The sequence below is a fragment of the Capra hircus genome, chromosome 1, assembly GCF_001704415.2.
Source record: "Capra hircus breed San Clemente chromosome 1, ASM170441v1, whole genome shotgun sequence".
Lineage (NCBI taxonomy): Eukaryota > Metazoa > Chordata > Mammalia > Artiodactyla > Bovidae > Capra > Capra hircus.
In genome coordinates, this window is record NC_030808.1 from 57,913,145 (window position 1) to 57,935,037 (window position 21,893).

The following is a 21,893-nucleotide window of genomic DNA, read 5'->3' on the forward strand; positions in this document are numbered from 1 at the left end:
GCTTTTAAAAATGTCATGCAAAGGCATCTTAGAGGTTGAAAGGAATATAGAGGAAAAAAATAAAGAGTCAACAAGTTGGAGAATATGAAAGAAAATACTGAGTTGGCCAAAAAGTTCAACCCAATGTATGTCAAAATTATGCATTCACAAACCAAGCAGATAACGTGACATTTCAATAATACAAGGAATAACACCAAAATGGTTTGATAGGCCAGACAGGGAAAGTATTTATTAAATACCAAGTTTTAAAAAGTGCAATACAGATGGAAGAATCTTCAATAATGCAAATGCATGTGGATGACTTCACATAAATCTAATCAGTGATACCTGTGCTGTCTGAGAAAGTTCCCCCAAGTAGTTTCAGTGTGTTTCCCCTTCCCAGTCGCACCTCACTTAGGCTGAGAATTCCTATCATAGAGCCAAGGAGCAGAGACCATGCAAAAACCCAAGTTTAAAATAGCAACCAATATGTGAGCCCAAACAGGTACCTTAAGAAAAATCTACCCTGAGGGTAGAGTAGATTAAAGGCTGGGAAAATGTGCTAGCAACGTTTTGTACTCAGTTCTGTTCCAAACATTAAATAAGCCATCAATCAATGTTTCTGTACTGAGATATTCAAGCTCAATTGTTACTTACTTAATATACATTACCATAACTAGGGTGACATTTTCACATTTGAAGACTATGTAAGAATTTTATACATAAAATGAAGAGAAGACTCTTGAGAGTCCCTTGTACTGCAAGGAGATCAAACCAGTCAATCCTAAAATGTTCACTGGAAGAACTGATGCTGAAGCTGAAGCTCCAGTACTTTGGCCACCTGATGTGAAGAGCTGACTCTTTGGAAAAGACCCCGATGCTGGGAAAGATTGAAGGCAGGAGGAGAAGGTGACAACAGAGGATGAGATGGCATTACTGACTCGATGGACATGAGTTTGAACAAGCTCTGCATGAGTTGGTGATGGACAGGGAAGCCTGGTGTGGTACAGTCCATGGGGTTGAGTCAGGCACAACTGAGTGAACTGAACTAAAGAACTTTATAATATATATAACCACTCTTACCTGCTTAAGCAAATATAAACAAATACTCCCACGCCTACTTTTTAAAACTATACATTTGCTTGATAGAAAAAGTAATAGACACAGCGACTTCCCCAAAAAAGGGGTGTTAAATTTTTCTGAAAGCCAGAATTTAGTCACACAGAGGCTGTTTATTGTAAGTTACATGAAAACCAACTTAGTTCTTCAGAAAAAAATAACATTTAAGATATACTAGACCAAAACATTCTGAATAAAGATGATAAAGATAAAAATATAATACCGAAAAAGCCCTTGAATTTATTAGAATACGCAATTTTCATTTTCCTCTAGTCAAATTTTATTTACAAGGCTATTTGTCGGACATCTATTTGAAAAGGCAGAAATTAAAATAATTGCTCTATTTCTTGGTTCCGTTAGTGCTAATTCACAAGATCTTTGTTAAGTTTTATCTGAAAGAAAAATACAGAAATTTGAAAGCAGAAGCAGGGAAAGGGGAGTAGAAGTTCAAGAATATATTACTGAAAACAAACTCTACAACTCGACCTCACTTATGACACGTGGGTAGAAAGAGCAAACCAGCCTTCTTCATTTTGTTTCTCAATCTGTTGAACAAAGATGCAAAAAGGCTTTAGAAAGTAATCAGGAGCATAAGACCACTCAAGATTTACAATTATTCATACCAAGTACAAAGAACCAAAGTTATCCTATACCACTGAATGGTACTAAAAATTATCGATACTGGCGATTTTTATTATGTAACAGAGACACTCCCAAATATTCCCCGGTCAACAAATCTCCTTATTGATTTGGGAGGCCTATTTTTTAAAAAAGGATCAATCCAATATTTTATGCAAGTCATACATATAGCTTTTTAAAATAACAAAAAGTTATCTGTTCTTGGTAAATTAAATCTGTTACTAAATTCCAGAAATTAAGGGCATATTATATAAAATAGTTTACATTAAAGCTCTTTTTAGGATGTAAGAAACAGCAAAGAACAGACAAATCTTCCAGTGCTAGGCAATGGGCTATGCAAATCTATCAATTAATTTGGACTATAAACACTCAACACTTACTGAAGCACTCACTATTTGGTCTAATTACCGAAGCTAGTAATGAGAAGAGCAAAGAGGATTCTCCCCCATCAAACAGTTGTTAGCTCACATTTGCAAACGTAATGTTTATGATTTTAAAGTTATCCTCACAATTTGCTATGACCAAACAAAGGAAAGTTATTAATATATTTTGCTGTATTACCAGCACAGAAACATTCTTCTTGCAAAAAATAGGGATACATTGTAAGAAAAGCTTAATTTCTATATATTCCTGTAACAAATCAGAACACATAAAAATATGTAAGACATTTATTAACTGTTTGTGCTGGAACTCTCTAAATGTGGCATGAAACCTCTCTGTGGCACACTCAGATATGCACACTGGGGCAGAGTGGCAAGGAGAGTGACCGGTCCCAGGGCTCCAGCTATCCTGAGGCCTACAGAGCCACAGCAAGGACTGAGGAAACCAGCACCTCATAAACCCACAACCCACCCAAGACACCCCTGTGTGTCTTGCCACACTATTTAGAATGCTCTGCAGGAAACAATAATGTCCATCTTTGTTGAAATCTTACTGAATTGTATTCTATTCCTTAGTTACCCTAGAAAACAAAAGAAGTGCATGCTTGTTTTTTCTAATGAAGGTGAATTAGTATCTCTTTTCTTCTGAGGATTTTACATGATCTTTAAGATAACAGGAATAATAATTAAGCATGACCATTGCGAAATCAACCACCTTCCACTCTGGCCCTACTAACCTCCACACACATTTCACCATTACACTTTATCATATACCTTTGCTCTTGGATTAAGAGGTGTCAAGCGCCCACTTCCCGAGGTGGCATTTAAAGGAGAACAAGAATTACTAGCAGCCCCTGAAGATCTATTTAAGAGGGGAAAAAAAAAAGTGAGATAATAATCTGTCATTATTAACCTTTAAAAATGATATAAGACACAATTCTCAATATTGCCAAGAGCTGGAAATGGAATGGCTGACTTAAATCCAAATGAGGTAAATTATTTGTAACATATTTTCACCAACCTAAGCCTTGTTTTAATTAGTAGATTTTCTTTTTTGGAGTGTTTTTAGGTTTACAGAAAGTCTGAATGGAGTGTATAAAGACCATTACAGTACCATACAGATAAGTTTTTAACATTGAAAGAGGAAGTACATATGTGGAGGGGTGGGGGAGAAGGCCGAAGTCATGGAAGAGTAATGAGACTTGGAGCAGTATAGTGGCAGCATGCAGAGTGGACAGAGAGAGCCAGGTACATCCCCATTCACCAACCACATGTCCCATCTCGGCAAACCACCCAATTAGCTGTATGAGCTTTGGTTTCAGTCACTGTAAAGAAGAAAATACTACTGCTCAATTTATCCACACTGTCACATATTACCTCCAGATTTTGTAACCCATAAAGTGCTCCACATATGTGCCATTATCCCATTTTTGTTTTCAATAACCAACCCAATGCTTTTCTACTTAATGAAGGATTTTTCCCTACTCTTCTTCTTCTTCCCTCCAAATTCTCCTCCCCAATCACTTGATTTTCTCTACATGAGTAAATCTGTCTGCATGTAAGTCAGACACTATGCACTTCCTTTTCACACAAAAAGCATAAAACACAAACCGTGCTTTTGATTTTAACCCTACCTTCTCGAATTTAGCCCACTAGTAGGAGAGACAGTACTACATTTTGAGCTTTCTGGGGCTTCTGCTCCTGGAATAGATACCTCTATTGTCCTCTTTCCGCCCTCTATAATATAAAAATAAACATTAGTTACATTACCTTTCATTACAATGAAAATTAAAATTTAACTTGATTTTTGTCTTACTGCAAATTTTACATTATAAATTTGAGGGTTCTGTCTATATTTTTATTATAATGGCCCACAAATACACTTCAAGGTTTTCTAAAAAACAAAAACAAACTGTGAGACAAAAGAATTGTAGTAACTAGTGTCGATTCAGGAGCATGCCAGTTCTTAGAGAAACAAAATTTTCAGACAAGTGGTATCATGTCAGATCCTCAAGCGAAAAACAGAAATTAAGAACTATCCTAAAGAACAGGAGATCCTGGTTACAGTGGCTTATCCAAAGTTTTCCAAAAAAAAAAGGAAAAAGAAAATTTCTGGAGTTATGCAGTAAAACTAAACCTTCTAAATCTATTAATTACTGCCATTACTGAAGACATTAAATTTGGAGGGGAAAGTTGGCTGAAGAGTTCGTGTGGCCAATAGCAACTATAATTATGTACATTTTCAATATTTCAGAAGTAGATAATCAGTCAACAAATATTTACTAAGTATCTACTCATGAAAGGCTCAGCCAATGCTCCTGTGAATCACTGCTTAAAACTAGTGCTTTCTGGGCTTTAAGGGGTAATGACATTCTTTTAATTTTATAACATATTCCTTGGTTACCCTAGAAAACAAAAGAGGTTCTGCATGGCAAATGATTTATTTTTATCTTTATCATTATAGTCCACAGAGGTTCCTGTGAAACCAAGAATTTCACTTAAGAACACCTTAGACAAATAAGCACTGGAATGGAAAGAACAAGGTTGCAAATCTACCTATTTGCTTTAGAACTTCAGACAAATCGTTCAACCTCTTTGTGTCTCAACTTACTTATTTATCAAAGAGTTATATCAGCTTTGTCTGCTCTGAGCGGTGTCAAAAACCATTTAGTTTTTGGCTCATTTAAGCCAACAAAAATGAAAGTATTACCCTCAAAGAACTACTGAAATAGATGTCTCATTTTTTCACAAGATTATTCTTAAGAGTGATCTGTTTTATTTTTCTTCACTGTACTTGGCATTAACTGACAGTGTCTCATATATTTATTTATTTGTATTGTCTGCTCCCCAACTGGAACCCTGGTGTAGTCAAGCAGGGCAGGAACATGTCCTGTTCGATGCAGTATCCCCAGTGCCCAGAACATGGTGGCACACAGTTGGTATTCATAGATGTTGAGCGATTTCACTTATTTATTCTAGTCAGAAGTCGCATCTAGATTTTCTGACTATGAAGAACAGTAGACAAGGCTGTAATGTGAAAGGAGCCTAGGATAAACAAAGAGGAAGGGCCTTAGGGAAACGCACTATCCACCACTTTCTAGTACTTTCCAAATCACTCTGTTTGCTGGGTCTGTTAAGTGTCAAAAGGAAATAACTCTGAGAGTAAAAGTCTTATTGGTAGATCCTTTAAAGGCAACCTACTTCAACCAGCCACTGCTGCTGCTGCTGCTAAGTCGCTTCAGTCGTTTCCAACTCTGTGTGACCCCACAGACAGCAGCCCACCAGGCTACCCTGTCCCTGGGATTCTCCAGGCAAGAACACTGGAGTGGGTTGCCATTTCCTTCTCCAATGCATTAAAGTGAAAAGTGAAAGTGAAGTCGCTCAGTCATATCCGACTCTTCGCGACCCCATGGACTGCAGCCCACCAGGCTCCTCCGTCCACGGTATTTTCCAGGCAAGAGTACTGGAGTGGGGTGCCACTGCCCTCTCCGTCAACCAGCCACAGGACGTAGGAATCTCTAAAACAGCATTGTTTGAACATCTCAGAGAGCACAACACTTACTGATACAGAGCTTTGTCTTTTCCTGACAGTTAGAACCTTCTCTGTATACCAGGCCCAATTAGTCTCTCTGGAGACTTTATGCAGCTCTACCCAAGGGTCTTAGTAATTCAATTATTGGCTAAAGAGCAACTTGAGGTCTACTTTGTTTCATCAGTACCTTTTAGAATGTGACTAATGACAACTAATTTTTCAGTTATATTTCTATTGTTTAGAATTCCTCCTAGCATTCCACATTCCCTAAATGTAACAATGAATAGAAAGTTTAACTTACAAACGAAAATATTTTAAAGGCTTTCACAGAATAATAATGTGTAATTTTCATGAAATTCTAAATGATCACTTTGATGCTCATGTTTATAATTAGCTGCAGCATATGCCATAAATGAACCAGGTACTGTAATCAATCCCATTTACATGTAGGGCAACTTAGGAACTCAGACACCAAAGATGAACTGCAGGCACCATGGATAGCTTTCCAGAAGCTAGAGTGGAGACTGGCCTTCTGGTCCCATTTCTGTCACTGAGTTCTGTTTCTTTCTATATACAATTGAAGCCACTGAAATATATGGGCTTGAGACTTCTTTTAGCTAAATATATACTCATAGTCAAGAAAGTGAAAGTTTCCAAGCATCTAAGCTTCTAAATTATGAATTTGTGACTAACCAGCCCATGCTCTGAGAGGTGACTGCACAGGTGATACTGGTGGAGAGGAAGGATTCAAGCCAATCAGCTTCTGCTGCTCTATTAACTGCAAGAGTTTTCCACGAGCCTCCATACTCTGTCGATTCAATTCTGCAATCCGTTCCTCCATGCTACTTGGTGTCAGAGGTTGCACTGCTGGAAAAGTCTTTAAAAACAAAAAAAGACACAGACTCCATGTTAAAAATAATCCAAACAATTCTCACTTTTTATAAAAATAAACTTTTCTTTTAAGAGCCAGCAAATTAGTATTCATAGTCCTTGCTTGGAGAAGGCAATGGCAATCCACTTCAGTACTCTTGCCTGGAAAATCCCATGGGTGGAGGAGCCTGGTGGGCTGCCGTCTATGGGGTTGCACAGAGTCGGACACGACTGAAGCGACTTAGCAGCAGCAGCAGCAGTCCTTGCTACATACAAACTTGAATAATGGGCAAACAGTAACAGAATTTACAGATCTCTTAATTTAAAAATAAAGGCTAAAGTGGAGGGATATTTATCCTTCTAATATCAGTACCACGTAAGCCTTCTAGTCCCTCTGTCCATGTAGAGTGACTGTGGGACAAAGCAAAGCTTTCCTGCATTTCTTAGTGTTCGTTGAGCTGCACAAAGACCACCTAAGTGCAGATACTACTCCTAGTGACTGGCTTCTAAGTAATCCCTATTTAAAGACAGGTCTGGGGTTTGAATCACAATATACACAAGAGGTTCTGCTATAGTTGAAACAGATGATTCTATAATTATAATCTTCATGAACCACGAGCTATTTGGCAAAGATTTCTAGGACTCGAATCACTCCTTCTGACCACATGTCAGCAGCCCTCCCAGGCTGCTTTTGGCCTATAATACCTGATTTCAGAAGGTTGGTGACTGTAAAAGAATATGGGAGGTAAGAGTAAGAAAGAGCCACTCAAGAAATATCACGAAAGTTTGGTGTGAAAATTCCTAAAAGAAATGTATATGTCACTCTTAAGTATTTCATTTAGTTAAATATGTCCCTTTGAGAGAAAAATTCCTAATAGAAGCCACTAATTTGCAGTTTACACTCATTAGTTAAAAAAGAGACAGTAAGATAGTATTGATTAAAAATCACTCAGTAATTCTGATTGTATCAAAAAGAGTAGTGAGCACAATAAAAACTAGATTGTCCTCTCTTGCCTGATTGTTATCCCAGTGGGAAAAGGGGGTAAGCTCAATTTTTAATTCTGTGGTCTTTTTAAAACCAAGAGTTGCCTGCTTCAAATAATCTTCAAAACTCTGCAAACACAGAAATGTTTCCATTGACTAGAACTGAGACGGTGTGTATCGATGGCCGCGGCCCACTCCTGATCTCCTTCTCGGCTTCCTCGGTCAGTCCCTTCTGACGGCTGTTTCTGCGACTCAATACTCACACTCCCCCTGAGCCAGTGCTGACAGAGACGGCCCTCCCCCGCTCTCTCCCAACCTTCTTCACAGGGATCCTCAGTCCACTGCTGCTAAAGCCCTTATGGAATCCATAGCCATCACCATGGATCCCCTAATCCGCGAAGCCGGCCAGCTCCTTCCCACCAGCTCCTTCCCACGGCCTTGTCCCCATCGGAACACTCAGAGGCGCCACCCTGGCTTCGTGGCAGACTAAAAAGAAGTCTCTCCCGTCACTGGGATCAGCATGAAGGCATGTTTCACAATTGGAACTTAAGAGTCCTTTTGCTCCCCATAAACAAGGCAAGGAAGATTTACACTGCCAGGTCAGCCCACAGTGTACTTAACTTACAAAATTCCAGCACAACAGTATGTAGACTTTTTTTTTTTTGCCTTTAAAAAAAAAAATTATCTTACTTTTTATTGAGGGATAATTGCTTTACAGACTTTTGCTGTTTTCTGTCAAGCCTCAACATGAATCAGCCATAGGTATACATATACCCCCTCCCTTCTGAAACTCCCTCCCGTCTCCCTCTCCATCCCACCCTTCTAGGTTGATACAGAGCCCTGTTTGAGTTTCCTGAGGCATACAGCAGATTCCTAGTGGCTGTCTGTTTTACATATGGTAATGCAAATTTCCATGTTACTCTTTCCATACATCTCACCCTCTCCTCCCCTCTCCCCATGTCCATAAGTCTATTCTCTGTCTGTTTCTTCACTGTTGCCCTATAAATAAATTCTTCAGTACCATTTTTCTAGATTCCGTATAGCTATCTCTGGGGTCACACAGAGTCGGATACAACTGAAGCGACTTAGCAGCAGAAGCAGCAGCAGCACGATATTCATCTCTCTCTTTCTGACTCACTTCACTCTGTACAATAGGTTCTAGGTTCATCCACCTCATTAGAACTGACTCAAATGTGTTCAGTGTGTAGACTTTTGCTCCTCAAAACGTAATCCTCAGACCAATATCATTTGAAATTTATTAGGAACGCACAGGTTCTACTTCAGACCCACTCAATCAGAGACTGCATGTTAGCAAGATCCCCAGATAATTCATACACATTAAAGTCTCACTTCAATAATTCTTTAAAACATCATTTCCATTGGAGAATGCATTGTGTCCTAAGAAATTAACTACTCATGAGTTGAGGGCCAACTACATGCAGCTGTCTTTTATGAGCCCCTTTGAGAGTAAAAATGATTTCAATTAAAATATAGTTGTATGGCAAACGTTCAAAACATATTTATTCTACATTCTATATTAAAAATGTCATTCCTAGCTTAATTTTAGCTTTTCTACCCATTTTACTTTTGTCCTATGTTCCTCATTCATTTCCCCATTTAAATTTTATGTTGTCCTCTTCTAACGTGTATGTGACATAAACTGATAATCTCTACTTATTCTGTGATGAGGACATGACAAAGCATAAGCCCTTTAGCACCGGCCTCAAAGATATCCAGGGTCACTTCTAGATGCTCCAGTAATAAACTTAAATTCCCATATATCTGGATCAATCCTTAATTGGTACTCACAGCCATCGTGTCACTGGCATGACTTGTCTCCTGTCTGTTAAACTCCCGAAGTCCGTCCCCTTGTTCTCCCCCTGGACCAATAATATTATTCAGATGTGCCCTGATAGCTGAATTCTGCAGGGTCAACTCCGCAATTCGTGCCATGATGTCCTTTCTCTGTATTAATGTCTCATTTGTTCTAAGCTGCTGCCCGTCTCCCAGCACCAGGGGTTCTTCTGAGAGTGTGGGGTTTCTCGATTGCTGCATGCTTGACCGGGAACTGCAGAGAGGCTGTGAGAGGCTAACAAAAGGAGCCTGGGTTTTGCTCTGTGAGTCTTCTCCCATGTGAGAGGCCCTCCACCTCTGAGTGAAGAGGTGACTCTCATCATTCGAGTTCTGAATGTCTGCGCCAACAGGTAAGGTCTTCTTTTCCCAATTTTGTTCCTTTTCAATTATTTCCACAGTTGGAGGAATTCGTGGAGCAGGACGAGTTTGAACAGTCCTCCTCAATACTGTAGATATAGTTAGAACATAATAAACATGCATTGTTGAACCACAGTTGGCACTATGGTCATGTCACGAGCACACCCCCACCCCACACTTAATAGTTAGCATTTGAGAAGCATTTCAAAGGAAGGATTTGGTTTCTGAATGCCTCAATTATTTTAACAGGGAATATACCAGCAATACTATTCCTAATAATTAAGTACAGAGTCTTTTATAATCCTTAGAGCTTTATCAGCAATCTTGTGAAAAACCATCTACCTAGTTCACATTTTAACACATATATTAACTCACGTCTGGGAATCCTGGGGGGAGTATTGACACATAATGTAAACTAAAGATGGATGGGGAAGTATCTCTGAAGAAGTAAAGTTTTTATTTACGTTTTTGCTTTGTGTTTTGGGAGGCTTTTTGGCCACTCTACATGTGGATGTTAGTACCCCAATCAGGGATTGAACCTGCAGCCCCGGCATTGGGAGCACAGAGTCGTAACCACTAGACCACCAGGGAAGTCCCAAGAAGTGACACTTAAATGATTACATATGTGGCAGAGAGCGGAGCAAAGAACATTACAACCAGAGGTAACAACATATGTGAGGGCCCCAAAATAGGAAAGAGCAAAGAAAGGAGGCCAGTCTGGCTGTAGCATATCAAGAAGGGAACATCGGGGAATACAGTATATAAGACTAGAGAAGCATACAGGGGCCATTTCTCACAGAGCTTTTAAAGCCATGTTAGAAATTTTATAATTTAATCCAAGAGCAATGAAATCTGGAGAAGGTTTGTCCACAACTCAATTTACATAATTTATATTTACTAAATGCTGTAGAAATTAGAAGGTCCAGGAAGAGAAGTAGGGAGACCAGCAAGCAACTGTAGTGGTCAAGAAGAAAGATGATGGTAGCTTTGACTAAGGTATGCTGGCTATGAAGAAGGAGAGAAGTAGACACATTCGAGAAATGTCTTGGCAACTGAACCACAAGTGATGCACTGAAAGCAAGAAGTGAGGGAAAATGCAGAGTATGACAGCATGGACAAGTGAATGGATGGTGATGCTGTTTAGTGAGATGGAGCCCATCAGGAGAATGGATTTAGGGGAAGGAGGATTATCAAGAATTGTTTTGAACATGCTAAGCTTAAGGTGTCTACATATCCATCCAAGGAGATGAAACATAGGTCAGAAACTCAAGAGATCATCTAGGCAAAGATCTAAAACTGGAGGTCCCTGGCACATAGAAGGCATTGGAAGCCACAAGAAAAGTGAGATTATTTAGACAGAAAGAATAGTAAGAGAAGAAACCAGTATCATGACATGAAGAACTTAACATTTAGAGTCAAGTAAAAGCTTTATTTGCTTGGGCTCCAAAATCACTGCAAACAGTGACTGCAGCCATGAAATTAAAAGATAGTTGCTCCTTGGAGGAAAAGCTACGACAAACTTAGACAGCATATTAAAAAGCAGAGACATCATTGGACCAACAAAGGTCCATAGTCAAAGCTATGGTTTTTCCAGTAGTCATGTACGAACGTGAGAGCTGGACCCTAAAGAAGACTGAGCACTGAAGAATTGAGGCTTTCAAACTGAGGCACGGGAGAAGACCCTTGAGAGCTCCCTGGAGAGCAAGGAAATCAGTCAGTCCTAAACGAAATCAGTCAGTCCTACACGAAATCAATCCTGAATATTCATTGGAAGGAATGATGCTGAAACTCCAATACTTTGGCCACCTGATGCAAAGAGCCAACTCATTAGAAAAGACCCTGATGCTGGGAAGACTGAAGGCAGAAGAAGGGGACAACAGCAGACGAGATGATTAAATGGCATCACTGACTCAATGGACATGAGTTTGAGCAAGCTCTGGGAGATGGTGAAGGACAGGGAAGCCTGGAGTGCTGCAGTCCATGGGGTCACAAAGAGTCGGACGCGACTGAGCGACTGAACAATACCCCTGTACCATCCAGACAAATGGGATACCCCCTTACTCTGCATTTCACTGCTGAGGACCTGGTCCTTTGATCTGAGTTTAACTGATATTTACAATGCCTGATGGAACAGATACATAATAAAATTCACTGTCACATTTCACCATAGGTATAATGCACATGATATAAACCACTCTGAAAAACTCTCCTTCAGCTAAAAGGTTATATATGGTCATCAGTATCTTTTCAAATTCTGTTTATGAGGGAACAATGAACATACTGTATGACATATACGAAGCAAAGAAAAACAGCTGCCATATAACTTTAGAAGAAGCCTGCTTACCGTCCTGCAAAGGAGAGAATTCTGAGTTGCTCTTCTGCCTGGGTGGTGTTAACAACACTGCTGGCTCAAATATATGTCCTGGAAGATTGCTGGCCAGGTTCCCACTTTCTGGAGGGTTTGGCACCTGAGACAGTTTGACAGGCAAATCTTCCTGTGGGAACTCAACCACATCTTCTCCTCTGAACATCAATGGCACGGATACACGAGCATTTACGGCTGGGTCCTCTGAAGATGAGAGGCGATTAGTACTCAAAGGAATTATGAGCACACTTCAGGCATTTAGACTTAGGTGCATTTCCACAGAGGGCAAAATCACGTGGCCTCTGAAGCCCTCATTTTCTAGTCCTTACCGTCACTGAGCAGTCACTCATGGGCCAAGCTTCTGTGGTGCCAGCACTGGGAGGAAGTGGCTATTTTGGAGAAAAGCACTGCCCTTGAAGATCTGCCCTTGCCATTGAGTTTACCTCTTGCAAGTTAAATTTTAGAGTCAGCCACTTCTAAGAAAACACTCCTAAATACATAAAACTCTTTCTATACAGAGACATGCATCAAAGTAAAAAACAAGAAATGTACAGTGTCCTATTTAGCCTACAGCAGAAGGGCTTCCCTGGTGGCTCAGATGGTAAAGCGTCTGCCTGCAATGCGGGAGACCCAGGTTCAATTCCTGGGTCAGGAAGATCCCCTGGAGAAGGAAATGGCAATCCCCTCCAGCACTCCTGCCTGGAAAATCCCATGGATGGAGGAGCCTGATAGGCTACAGTCTATGGGGTCGCAAAGAGTTGGACACGACTGAGCGACTTCAGTACAATACAATACAATATGATGATGGCACACGAGGTGAACAAAGGCTTTGAAAGCATCACCATGAATGAACTAAGGTCATGAATTTCTGAAATTCAGTACTTTTTTCTTCTCAAGACCATCTCTTCCCCTCCCAAACCGGGGGTACCCTAATTAAATGTGCTGGCACTAAATTCCCACATGTCTAGGAAGCTAGTTGTGCTACTTTCTATTTGTGTGACTTTATTAAGTTATCAACCCTCTCTCCAAGCCTTAGTTTTCTCATCTGAAAAAATGGGGATAACAATGACACCTGCCTCATAAGACTGAGTGAAAAATTCTTTTGAAAATTAAATGAGAGCTATATTATGAGAATTAAATGAGATAATACATGAAAAACATTGGAAAAGAACCTGGCATAGAGCAAGTATCCAATAAATTTAAGCTGGAATAATTATGGCAAATGTAATGATGATAATGCTATCTATCCATGAACAGACAGTAGTTACATATAGATTTACAGTTTTGTTTTCTCTGAAAGTATTTTAATGCCCATCTGGAATAGTAAGATTATTATTCTCACCTGGATTATCCATATTTCTCTGACTTGTGGCTCCGCTTTCTAAGGCCTGACTTTCTTTGTTACTTATCACAGGACAGTTTTTAATGGCATGTGTGAGTGATATAAGCTGCTCATCTGTTGTGATCATGTACTGCTGAAGTCTCGCCTAAAGAAAAATGAACAAAATAATATCATTGGCTTATCAGACAGCAAATCACCTAGGTGTGTATATCTACATCATTGTTTTAAATACTCTAGACTTTTATTCATATACTAAAGCCATGCATTAATGAAAATATATAATTATAAACACTTTTATAAATTTCTTGATAGAAGAATGGTTAAATAAATCATGGAATATTATTAGTTAATAAATACACTGCTACAATAGTAAGAATGAACCTTTTCATAGGGCTTTCAATTTATAAAATCTCTTTTATAATAGATTTTATACCTATTGACTGAGGATGATACCTACTGGCTCTTAAGCTACCTCAAAAGACCAAAGAGGAAACGCAACAGGATATTATTCAGGTATTTAAACTGATAAACGTAAGCATTATAAAAATATATGGTAATATATATAAAATAGTGTTGCTGCTGCTGCTGCTGCTAAGTCGCTTCAGTCGTGTCCAACTCTGTGTGACCCCATAGATGGCAGCCCACCAGGCTCCCCCGTCCCTGGGATTCTCCAGGCAAGAACACTGGAGTGGGTTGCCATTTCCTTCTCCAATGCATGAAAGTGAAAAATGAAAGTGACGTCGCTCAGTCAGGTCCGACTCTTAGCGACCCCATGGACTGCAGCCTACCAGGCTCCTCCATCCATGGGATTTGCCAGGCAAGAGTACTGGAGTGGGGTGCCATTGCCTTCTCCGATAAAATATGTATATATGTATTATATATTACAGTTGACACTTGAACTAGACAGGGTTCCAGGGGCATCAACACTCTGTGCAGGGAAAATTCATGTGTAACTACCACTGGCCCTCCATATTCAAGGTTCTGCATCCATAGATTCAACCAGCCACAGACTATAGTACTGTAGTACACACATATTGAAAAAAACTTCACAGATAAGTGAACCAGCACAGTTCAAACAGGTGCAGTTCAAGAATCAACCGTATATACAAAAGAGACATACCTAGCTCCAACATGAACAGACATTTGCTAAATGTCAGGTGTGGTCAGAAGTCAGAAATATTATTAATAGGACTTTTGAATGATATATAGTAAACATTTTTATATCTGTCCAAATTTTTCCCAAAACCCACATCACATATCCAATAGCTCACTCAACATCTCCATGAGGAACTCACATAGGCTTCTCAAACTTAAAATACAAAAAACCAAACTCCTCCTAAACATCCCCACCTCATCAATAACAACTCCACTCTTCTAACTGCTCAGACAAAAACTCTGACTCTTCTTTCACACCTTCTCCTTCACTCCATATCCTGTCCATCAGCAAATCCTACTGGCTGACTTCAAAATATATTCAAAATTTGGTTACTTTTCACAACCTATCCCACTTACGTCAACCAAGCTGCCGTGTCTCACCTGAATTATTCTGGACTCCTGTCTGTAATATTCTGCTTCTGTGTTTGGCCACCTACAGTCTAGTTCTACACTGCTCCCAACCTGCACCCTGGAGCACCAGTACAGTCTCACGGGGGCATCACAGGACATTTTTAAATTCTCAAGGAAACTGCTGATGCTCAACATCTGCCAGGTGCTAGTGACCTACTAGCTCGAAGTGTTCACAGATTCAACATTAGATCAAGATACACTCCTTTTGATGGTACCATATCTTCCTAAGGCTGAGTTTTTAGTAGCTGCTATGCTAAAAAAGGAACACTGCATAAAAATAATTATGAAACAGGAAATAAGAGTGATGGTGTTCAATATGATTCCAGGCTATGAGAAGCTGTACAATACCCAATAGGTATACATGTTCCATTAGTAAATAACTGTGGTTATTTAATCATGAATAAAAAAAAAATAAAAGACTTTTTCTATCAGTTTTCATGTATTTTTTTTTTTCACACAGCATCTAAGTTGTTGATGCACAAATACTTACTGAGTTGTTTGACACTAACTACTTAATATATGGAGCTGCTGGGTATTTCTTTGGCCTAGAGGTGTCCTGAGACACTAACGTCACCATAAACAGACACAGGGTGGTGATCTCTGATCTAATCTCAAAACAGCCGCCCAGAGTGATTCTCTTACAACTGAGTTAGATCACATCTCTGCCCAAATCCCTTTTGTGGTTTCCTATTTCATTCAGAACAAAAGTCCAAGCCCTCACCCAGCCTGCAGCGCCCTGTGATCTGACTTCCCTGCTCCTGTCTCCTGTGCTCCCTCTCCCACCTCCCACTCCGCCACCCCGGTCTCCTCGGCGGCTTCTGAGCTCAACAGCCACGCTCCCACCTCAGGACCTCAGCCCTCGCTGCTCCTCTGCATGAGTGCTCTTCGCTCAGCTACTGGCAGGCTCGCGCCCTCATCTCCTCAGACAGACGTGTCCCGTCCCATTTATACTCTCCCATCCCAGACACTTCCCATCCCTCTTACTAGCTTTGTTTTTCTTTATAATACATAATAACCATCTAACTAACAATATACTTCACTTTTTAGGGGGAAAAGTTTATTTAGAATGTAAGTTCCTTGAGGACCAAGATTTTTTGGTCATTCACTACTCTATTTCCTGCACCTAGAACAGTGCCAGATACACAGTAAGTGCTCAATAAAGATTTGCTGAACATATCAGTACACTTTAAAAGTGCCCATCTTCCTAAGACAATGGAAAACATATGCTCACACAACTGGGGCTTCCTAGGTGTCACTAGTGGGAAAGAACCCACCTGCCAATGCAGGAGATGTAAGAGACCTGGGTCTGATCCCTGGGTCGGGAAGATCCCCTGGAGGAGGGCATGGCAACCCACTTCACTATTCTTGCCTGGAGAATCCCATAGGCAGAGGAGCCTGGTGGGCTACAGTCCACAGGATCGCAAAGAGTTGGACACGACTGAAGAGACTTAGCATGCATGCACTTTCACACAAATACCTGTACGTGAACGTCCACAGCAGCATTATTCATTCATCAGACACAAAAGGTGGAAACAACTCAAATGTCCTTCAGCTAATGAATGGATAATCAAAGTGTGGTAGAGCCCAGACTAGAATATTATTGAGCAAGAAAGAGGAATGCGGTACTGACACACAGGACAACACGATGAACCCTGAAAACATGATGCGCTGTGAATGAAGCCAGACACCAAAGACCACGTATTGCATGATTCCCCTTAGATAAAATGTTCAGATCAGGCAAATCTATGAAAACATACAGCAGATTTGCGGTTTCCAGGGGCTGAAGGGAGTAGAGTGAATGATAATGTGTGTGGAATTTCTCTCTGGGGTGATGAGAATACTCTGGAGTTAGATAATGGTACTGGCACAGAAAAAAACACCAAATTGCACACTACAAAAAGGTGCGTTAAATGGTACGTGAACTCTATCTAGAGTCTGTCATATAGAGTGAAGTAAGTCAGAAAAAGAAAAACAAATATATTGATGCATATATATGGAATCTAGAAAAATTGAACTGAAAAATATATTTGCAGGGCAGGAACAGAGACACAGACGTAGAGAATGGACTGTGGACACAGGAGGGGAAGGAGAGGGTGGGGTGAATTGACAAAGTAGCAGTGACATATATACGCTACCATGCATAAAACAGCGAGCTAGTGGGAAGCATGCATGGCACACGGGGCTCAGCTCGGTGCTCTGTGATGACCTAGAGGTGTGGGACGGTAGGGGTGCGAAGGAGGCTCAAGAGGGAGGGAATGTATGCACACATACAGCTGATTCTTGCTGTGCAGGAGACACTAACACAACACTGTAAAACAATTAGACTTCAGTTTTAAAGAGACTGGATGTGAACTATATATCAATAAAAACTGCATGTCTTATATCTAATGTCCATTGACACAAACAACTTGTCTACTACTGATTTCCTAGTCTCTTGTGGCTGATAAATAAAAGTATCAGTAATTATTATAACCACTGTTTGACAAAAAGATGAATAAAGATACTGGAGATACTATAAACAACTTTAAATGGCATATATTGTAGGAGGGTTCCTCACAGGGTATCCTCTGTTATTTAAAAATGAAAAGCAGCTGTCATAACACTCATTTCACATATTGGATAAACCACTATAATATCAGTAGTTATTATTTAAACATAGATTCTGTCTTCCCCAGTAAATATAAGTTTCTTAAAGACAGGATATTTCTTCTACACTATTTATAATTCAAGTTTCTACTATAGTACCTCCAATATAATAAATAGTCTTAAAAAGTTACTGTTGAGGATACTAAAGAAGTGATAAATCATCACACCAGCACAACTAAATCAAAGGCAACTAAAAGAGAATCTCATACATCTGTAAAGATGTTTTATATGACTAAACACAGAAAAGTTTGGGATCTCATCTAAATACCTGGGTAGCAGTATTTTCTTCTCTAAGGAAAAGAACTTCAGCTGTCAGCGCATCAATGAGCTCTCGATGATCACCTAATGCTTGTTCCAGTTGCTGCCTTGTCTCTACTTCTTTACGCAGTTGGAGCTCACTCTATCAAAAAAAAAAAAAAAAATCAAATAAACTCCCCTCCATAGCATCACATGTTGCAAACTAAAAGTGTCTAATCAAAGCTATCAAAGAAGAGAATACTTACAAAGTATATATTATGTGACAGTAACAAGAATTAAATATTTTATTAAAAGGTTTATATTTCATTAAAATGTACTGCTTTATCACCTTCCTTTCTTTTAATATAAAACAATGAACAGAATGATGTGTAGAGTCAAACAACTACAATTTTTGTAGAAGAGAATGGAAGGAAGTACATATACCAACTGCTAGAATATATGTAGGCCATCTCTAGGACAGACTGATAATGATAGTTGGCTACAGGAAGTAAACATGTTAAGTGAAAGTCAGGGGTCAGGAATTAGATTTTTCACCATACAGTCTTTCGTTATCTTTGAATTGCAGACCATGGTAAATGTATCACCAGTTCAAAAGTTAAGTTTCTTAAAACATAATTAAAAATAAAAAACAGGTTTAAATGATTAAGCTTCATAAAACAAGTGATTAACTAAAACGTACATGCTTCTAAGCCTGCAATATGTTCAGAGTCAAAAGTATACTCCTAGAGATTCCCAATCTATGGATGTAAGAATGTTAAGACTGTCACAAGTCTGACAGTAAAACAAATCTGTAAAAAGCAAATTTAGACAGATCTCCACAAGATGGTGAAGTAGGACCTGAGCTCACCTCCTATCATGAAAACACCCAAATCACAACTAACTGCTGAATAGCCACCCACAGACAAAAAAGATATTCTACTTCCAAAGACAAAGCAGCAGCCACAACAGGATTGTAGGGGGGGTGCATTCATGAAACAATCAAATCCCATCAACTCTGGGTGGGCAACCCACTAACTGGAAAATAACTATATCACAGAAGTTCTCCCACAGGAGAATTCTGAGTCTGACATCAGGCTCCCCAGTCTGGCATCAGGAGGAGGAGCCCCCACAGTATTTGGCTTTGAAAGCCAGTAGAGCTTGATCACTGGAACTGCACAGAACTGGGAGAAACAGAAGTGTCACTTTTGGAGGGCACAGGCAAGGTATTATGCATATCAGGACCCAGGGGAAAAAGCAGTGACTTCATAGAAGCCTGTGCCAGACCTACTTGCTGGTCTTGGAGGGTCTCTTAGGGAGGCAGATGGTGGCTGTGGCTCACTGTAGAAACAAGGACATTGGTTGCGGAGGTACTGGGTATTCACTGGCATGAGCTGTCCTGGATGCCACCACTTTGATGCCAAGACCTAGCTCCACCCCACAGTCCGAAGGCGGCAGTGGTGGGATATCTCAGGCCAAACAACCAACGGGGCAGGAACACGGCCCCACCCACCAGCAAACGGGCTGCTTAAAGTCTTCCTGAGTCTACAGTCATCTCTAAACACCTTGACACAGCCCTGCCCACCAGAGGTACAAGAGTCAGCTCCACCCACCAGTGGCAGGCACCAGTCCCTCCCACCAGGAAACCTGCACAAACCTCTGAGAAAAGCCTCATCCACTAGGAGGCAGACACCAGAAGAGAAACTATAAACAAGAACCCCAAGGGACCACAAACACAGAAAGTTAAACAAAATGAAACAGCACAGGATTATGTTCCAGACAAAGGCGTAAGATGAAGCCCCAGAAGAACAGCTAGGTGAAATGGAGCTAGGCAATCTACCTGCAAGAGAAGTCAGCAATGGTAGTAAAGATGACCCAAGACCTCAGAAAAAGAAAGGAGGCCTGACTGAGAGGATACAAGAAATACTGAACAGAGAGTTAGAAGATACGAAGAAGAAACAGAGATGAACAATATAATAACTGAGACGAGAAATACACTAGAAGAAATTAATGCAGAATACATGAGGCAGAACAGATAGGTGAGCTGGAAGAATGGTGGAAAGAACTGCCATGGAAGAGAATAAAGAATGAAAAGAAATGACAGTTAAAAGAGACCTCTGGGACACACTAAATACAACAGCATCTGAATTAAAAACTTGCAACAAACAAAAGCCCAGGACCTGATGGCTTCACAGGTGAAGTCTATCAAACATTTAGAGAAGCGTTAACACCTATCTTTCTGAAATGATCTCAAAATCTGCTGAGGAAGGAACACTCCCAAACTCATTCTATGAGGCCACCATCACCCTGATACCAAAACCAGACAAAGATCCAACAAAAAAGAAAATTACAGGCCAATATCACTGATGAACACAGACACAAAAATATTCCACAAAATACTAGCAAACTGAATCCAACAATATGTTAAAAGAATCACACACCGTTAGCAAGTGGGATTTATCCCAGGGATGCAAGGATTTTTCAATATCTGCAAATCTATCCTCATGAGATACCATGTTAACACACTGAAAAATAAAAACCATGATCATCTCAACAGATGCAGAAAAAGCTTTTGTCAAAATCCAACATCCATTTATGATAAAAACTCTTCAGAAAGCAAGCACAGAGGGAATCCTACCTCAACATATTAAAGGCCATATATGCAAACCCACAGCTAACATCATACTCAACAGTGAAAAGGTGAAAAAATTTCCTCTAAGATCAGGAACAAGACAAAGATGTTCACTCTCGTCACTTTTATGCAACATAGTTTGGGAAGTCCTAGCCATGGTTATTAGAGAAGAAAAAGAAATAAACAAAATCCAAATTGGATTTAAAAAAAAGTAAAACTGTCAGATTTGCAGATTACAAGATACTATACACAGAAAATCCTAAAGATGCTTGGAGAAGGGAATGGCAACCCACTCCAGTATTCTTGCCTGGAGAATTCCATGGACAGAGGAGCCTGATGGGCTACAGTCCATGGGGTCACAAAGAGGCAGACACAACTGAGTGACTAATACTACTACTATACGTAGAAAATCCTAAAGATGCTAGTAGAAAACTGCTAGAGCTCATCAATACATTTGGTAAAGTTGTATTATATAACATTAATACATTTCTGTACACTTACTATAAAAAATCAGAAAGAGAAATTAAGGAAACTATTCCATTTACTATCACATCAAAAAGAGGAAAACACCTAGGAATAAACCTACCTAAGGAGACAAAAGACCTGTATAAACCATAAGTCACTGATAAAAGAAACTGAAAATGACACAAACAGATAGAAAGATATACCATGTTCTTGGATTGGAAGAATCAGTATTATCAAAATGACTATACTACCCAAAGTAACCTACAGATTTAATGTAGTTTCTATCGTTACCAATGTCATTTTTTTTGCAAATCTAAGACAAAAGAATCTTAAAATCTGTATAGAAACACGAAAGTCCCCAAATAGCCAAAGCAATCTCTTTTAAAACATATTTGGCTGCATCAGGTCTTAGCTGCAGCATGCAGGATCTTCACTGCAACTCAGGGATCGTGCAGCGCCCTCTCTAGTTGTGGCAGACAGGCTCCAGAGCGCACAGTCACAGTAGTTGCGGCACACGGGCTCAGGTGCTCTGAGACATGTGGGGTCTTAGTTTCCCAACCAGGGATCTAACTCACGTCCCCTGCATTGCCAGGCAGATTCTAAACCACTGGACCATGAGGGAAGTCCCTAGCCAAAGCAGTCTTGAGAAAGAAAAATGGAGCTGGAGGAATCAGAAAAGAATTTTCCTGATCTGTGTCTACAGATCACAAGTATACCACTCACCAAGCTGAACTGAAGTGGGTGTAGCAAGCAGAGAAAAGAAGTAGAACGAGGACATGATTAGTAGTTTAATTAATCTGTAACTGCCAAACAGTAATATTAACTATTAGCACAAGATATAATTATATTTATCACAGATTGACCTAACTAATTACCACTTAGTTATTACCTATTTACCAAACTAAAATCAACACCACTTATCTGGCATA

The 21,893-nt window shown here is 39.9% G+C and overlaps 1 protein-coding gene across 8 annotated transcripts in view; it reads right to left on the minus strand.

Moving 5' to 3' along the window:
* SPICE1 (spindle and centriole associated protein 1) overlaps window positions 1,192-21,893 on the minus strand; it is a 60,222-nt gene continuing 39,520 nt past the window's right edge. For all 8 annotated transcript variants that reach the window (XM_005674931.2, XM_005674929.3, XM_018038226.1 and 5 more), the window contains 8 exons: window positions 17,902-18,033; window positions 13,422-13,566; window positions 12,059-12,283; window positions 9,313-9,803; window positions 6,343-6,526; window positions 3,752-3,854; window positions 2,892-2,979; window positions 1,192-1,643 (listed from right to left, as the gene is read on the minus strand). In XM_005674931.2, the coding sequence (XP_005674988.2) occupies window positions 1,590-1,643; window positions 2,892-2,979; window positions 3,752-3,854; window positions 6,343-6,526; window positions 9,313-9,803; window positions 12,059-12,283; window positions 13,422-13,566; window positions 17,902-18,033 (1,422 nt within the window). In that variant the 3' untranslated portion in view covers window positions 1,192-1,589. The remainder of the gene's footprint in view (window positions 1,644-2,891; window positions 2,980-3,751; window positions 3,855-6,342; window positions 6,527-9,312; window positions 9,804-12,058; window positions 12,284-13,421; window positions 13,567-17,901; window positions 18,034-21,893) is intronic.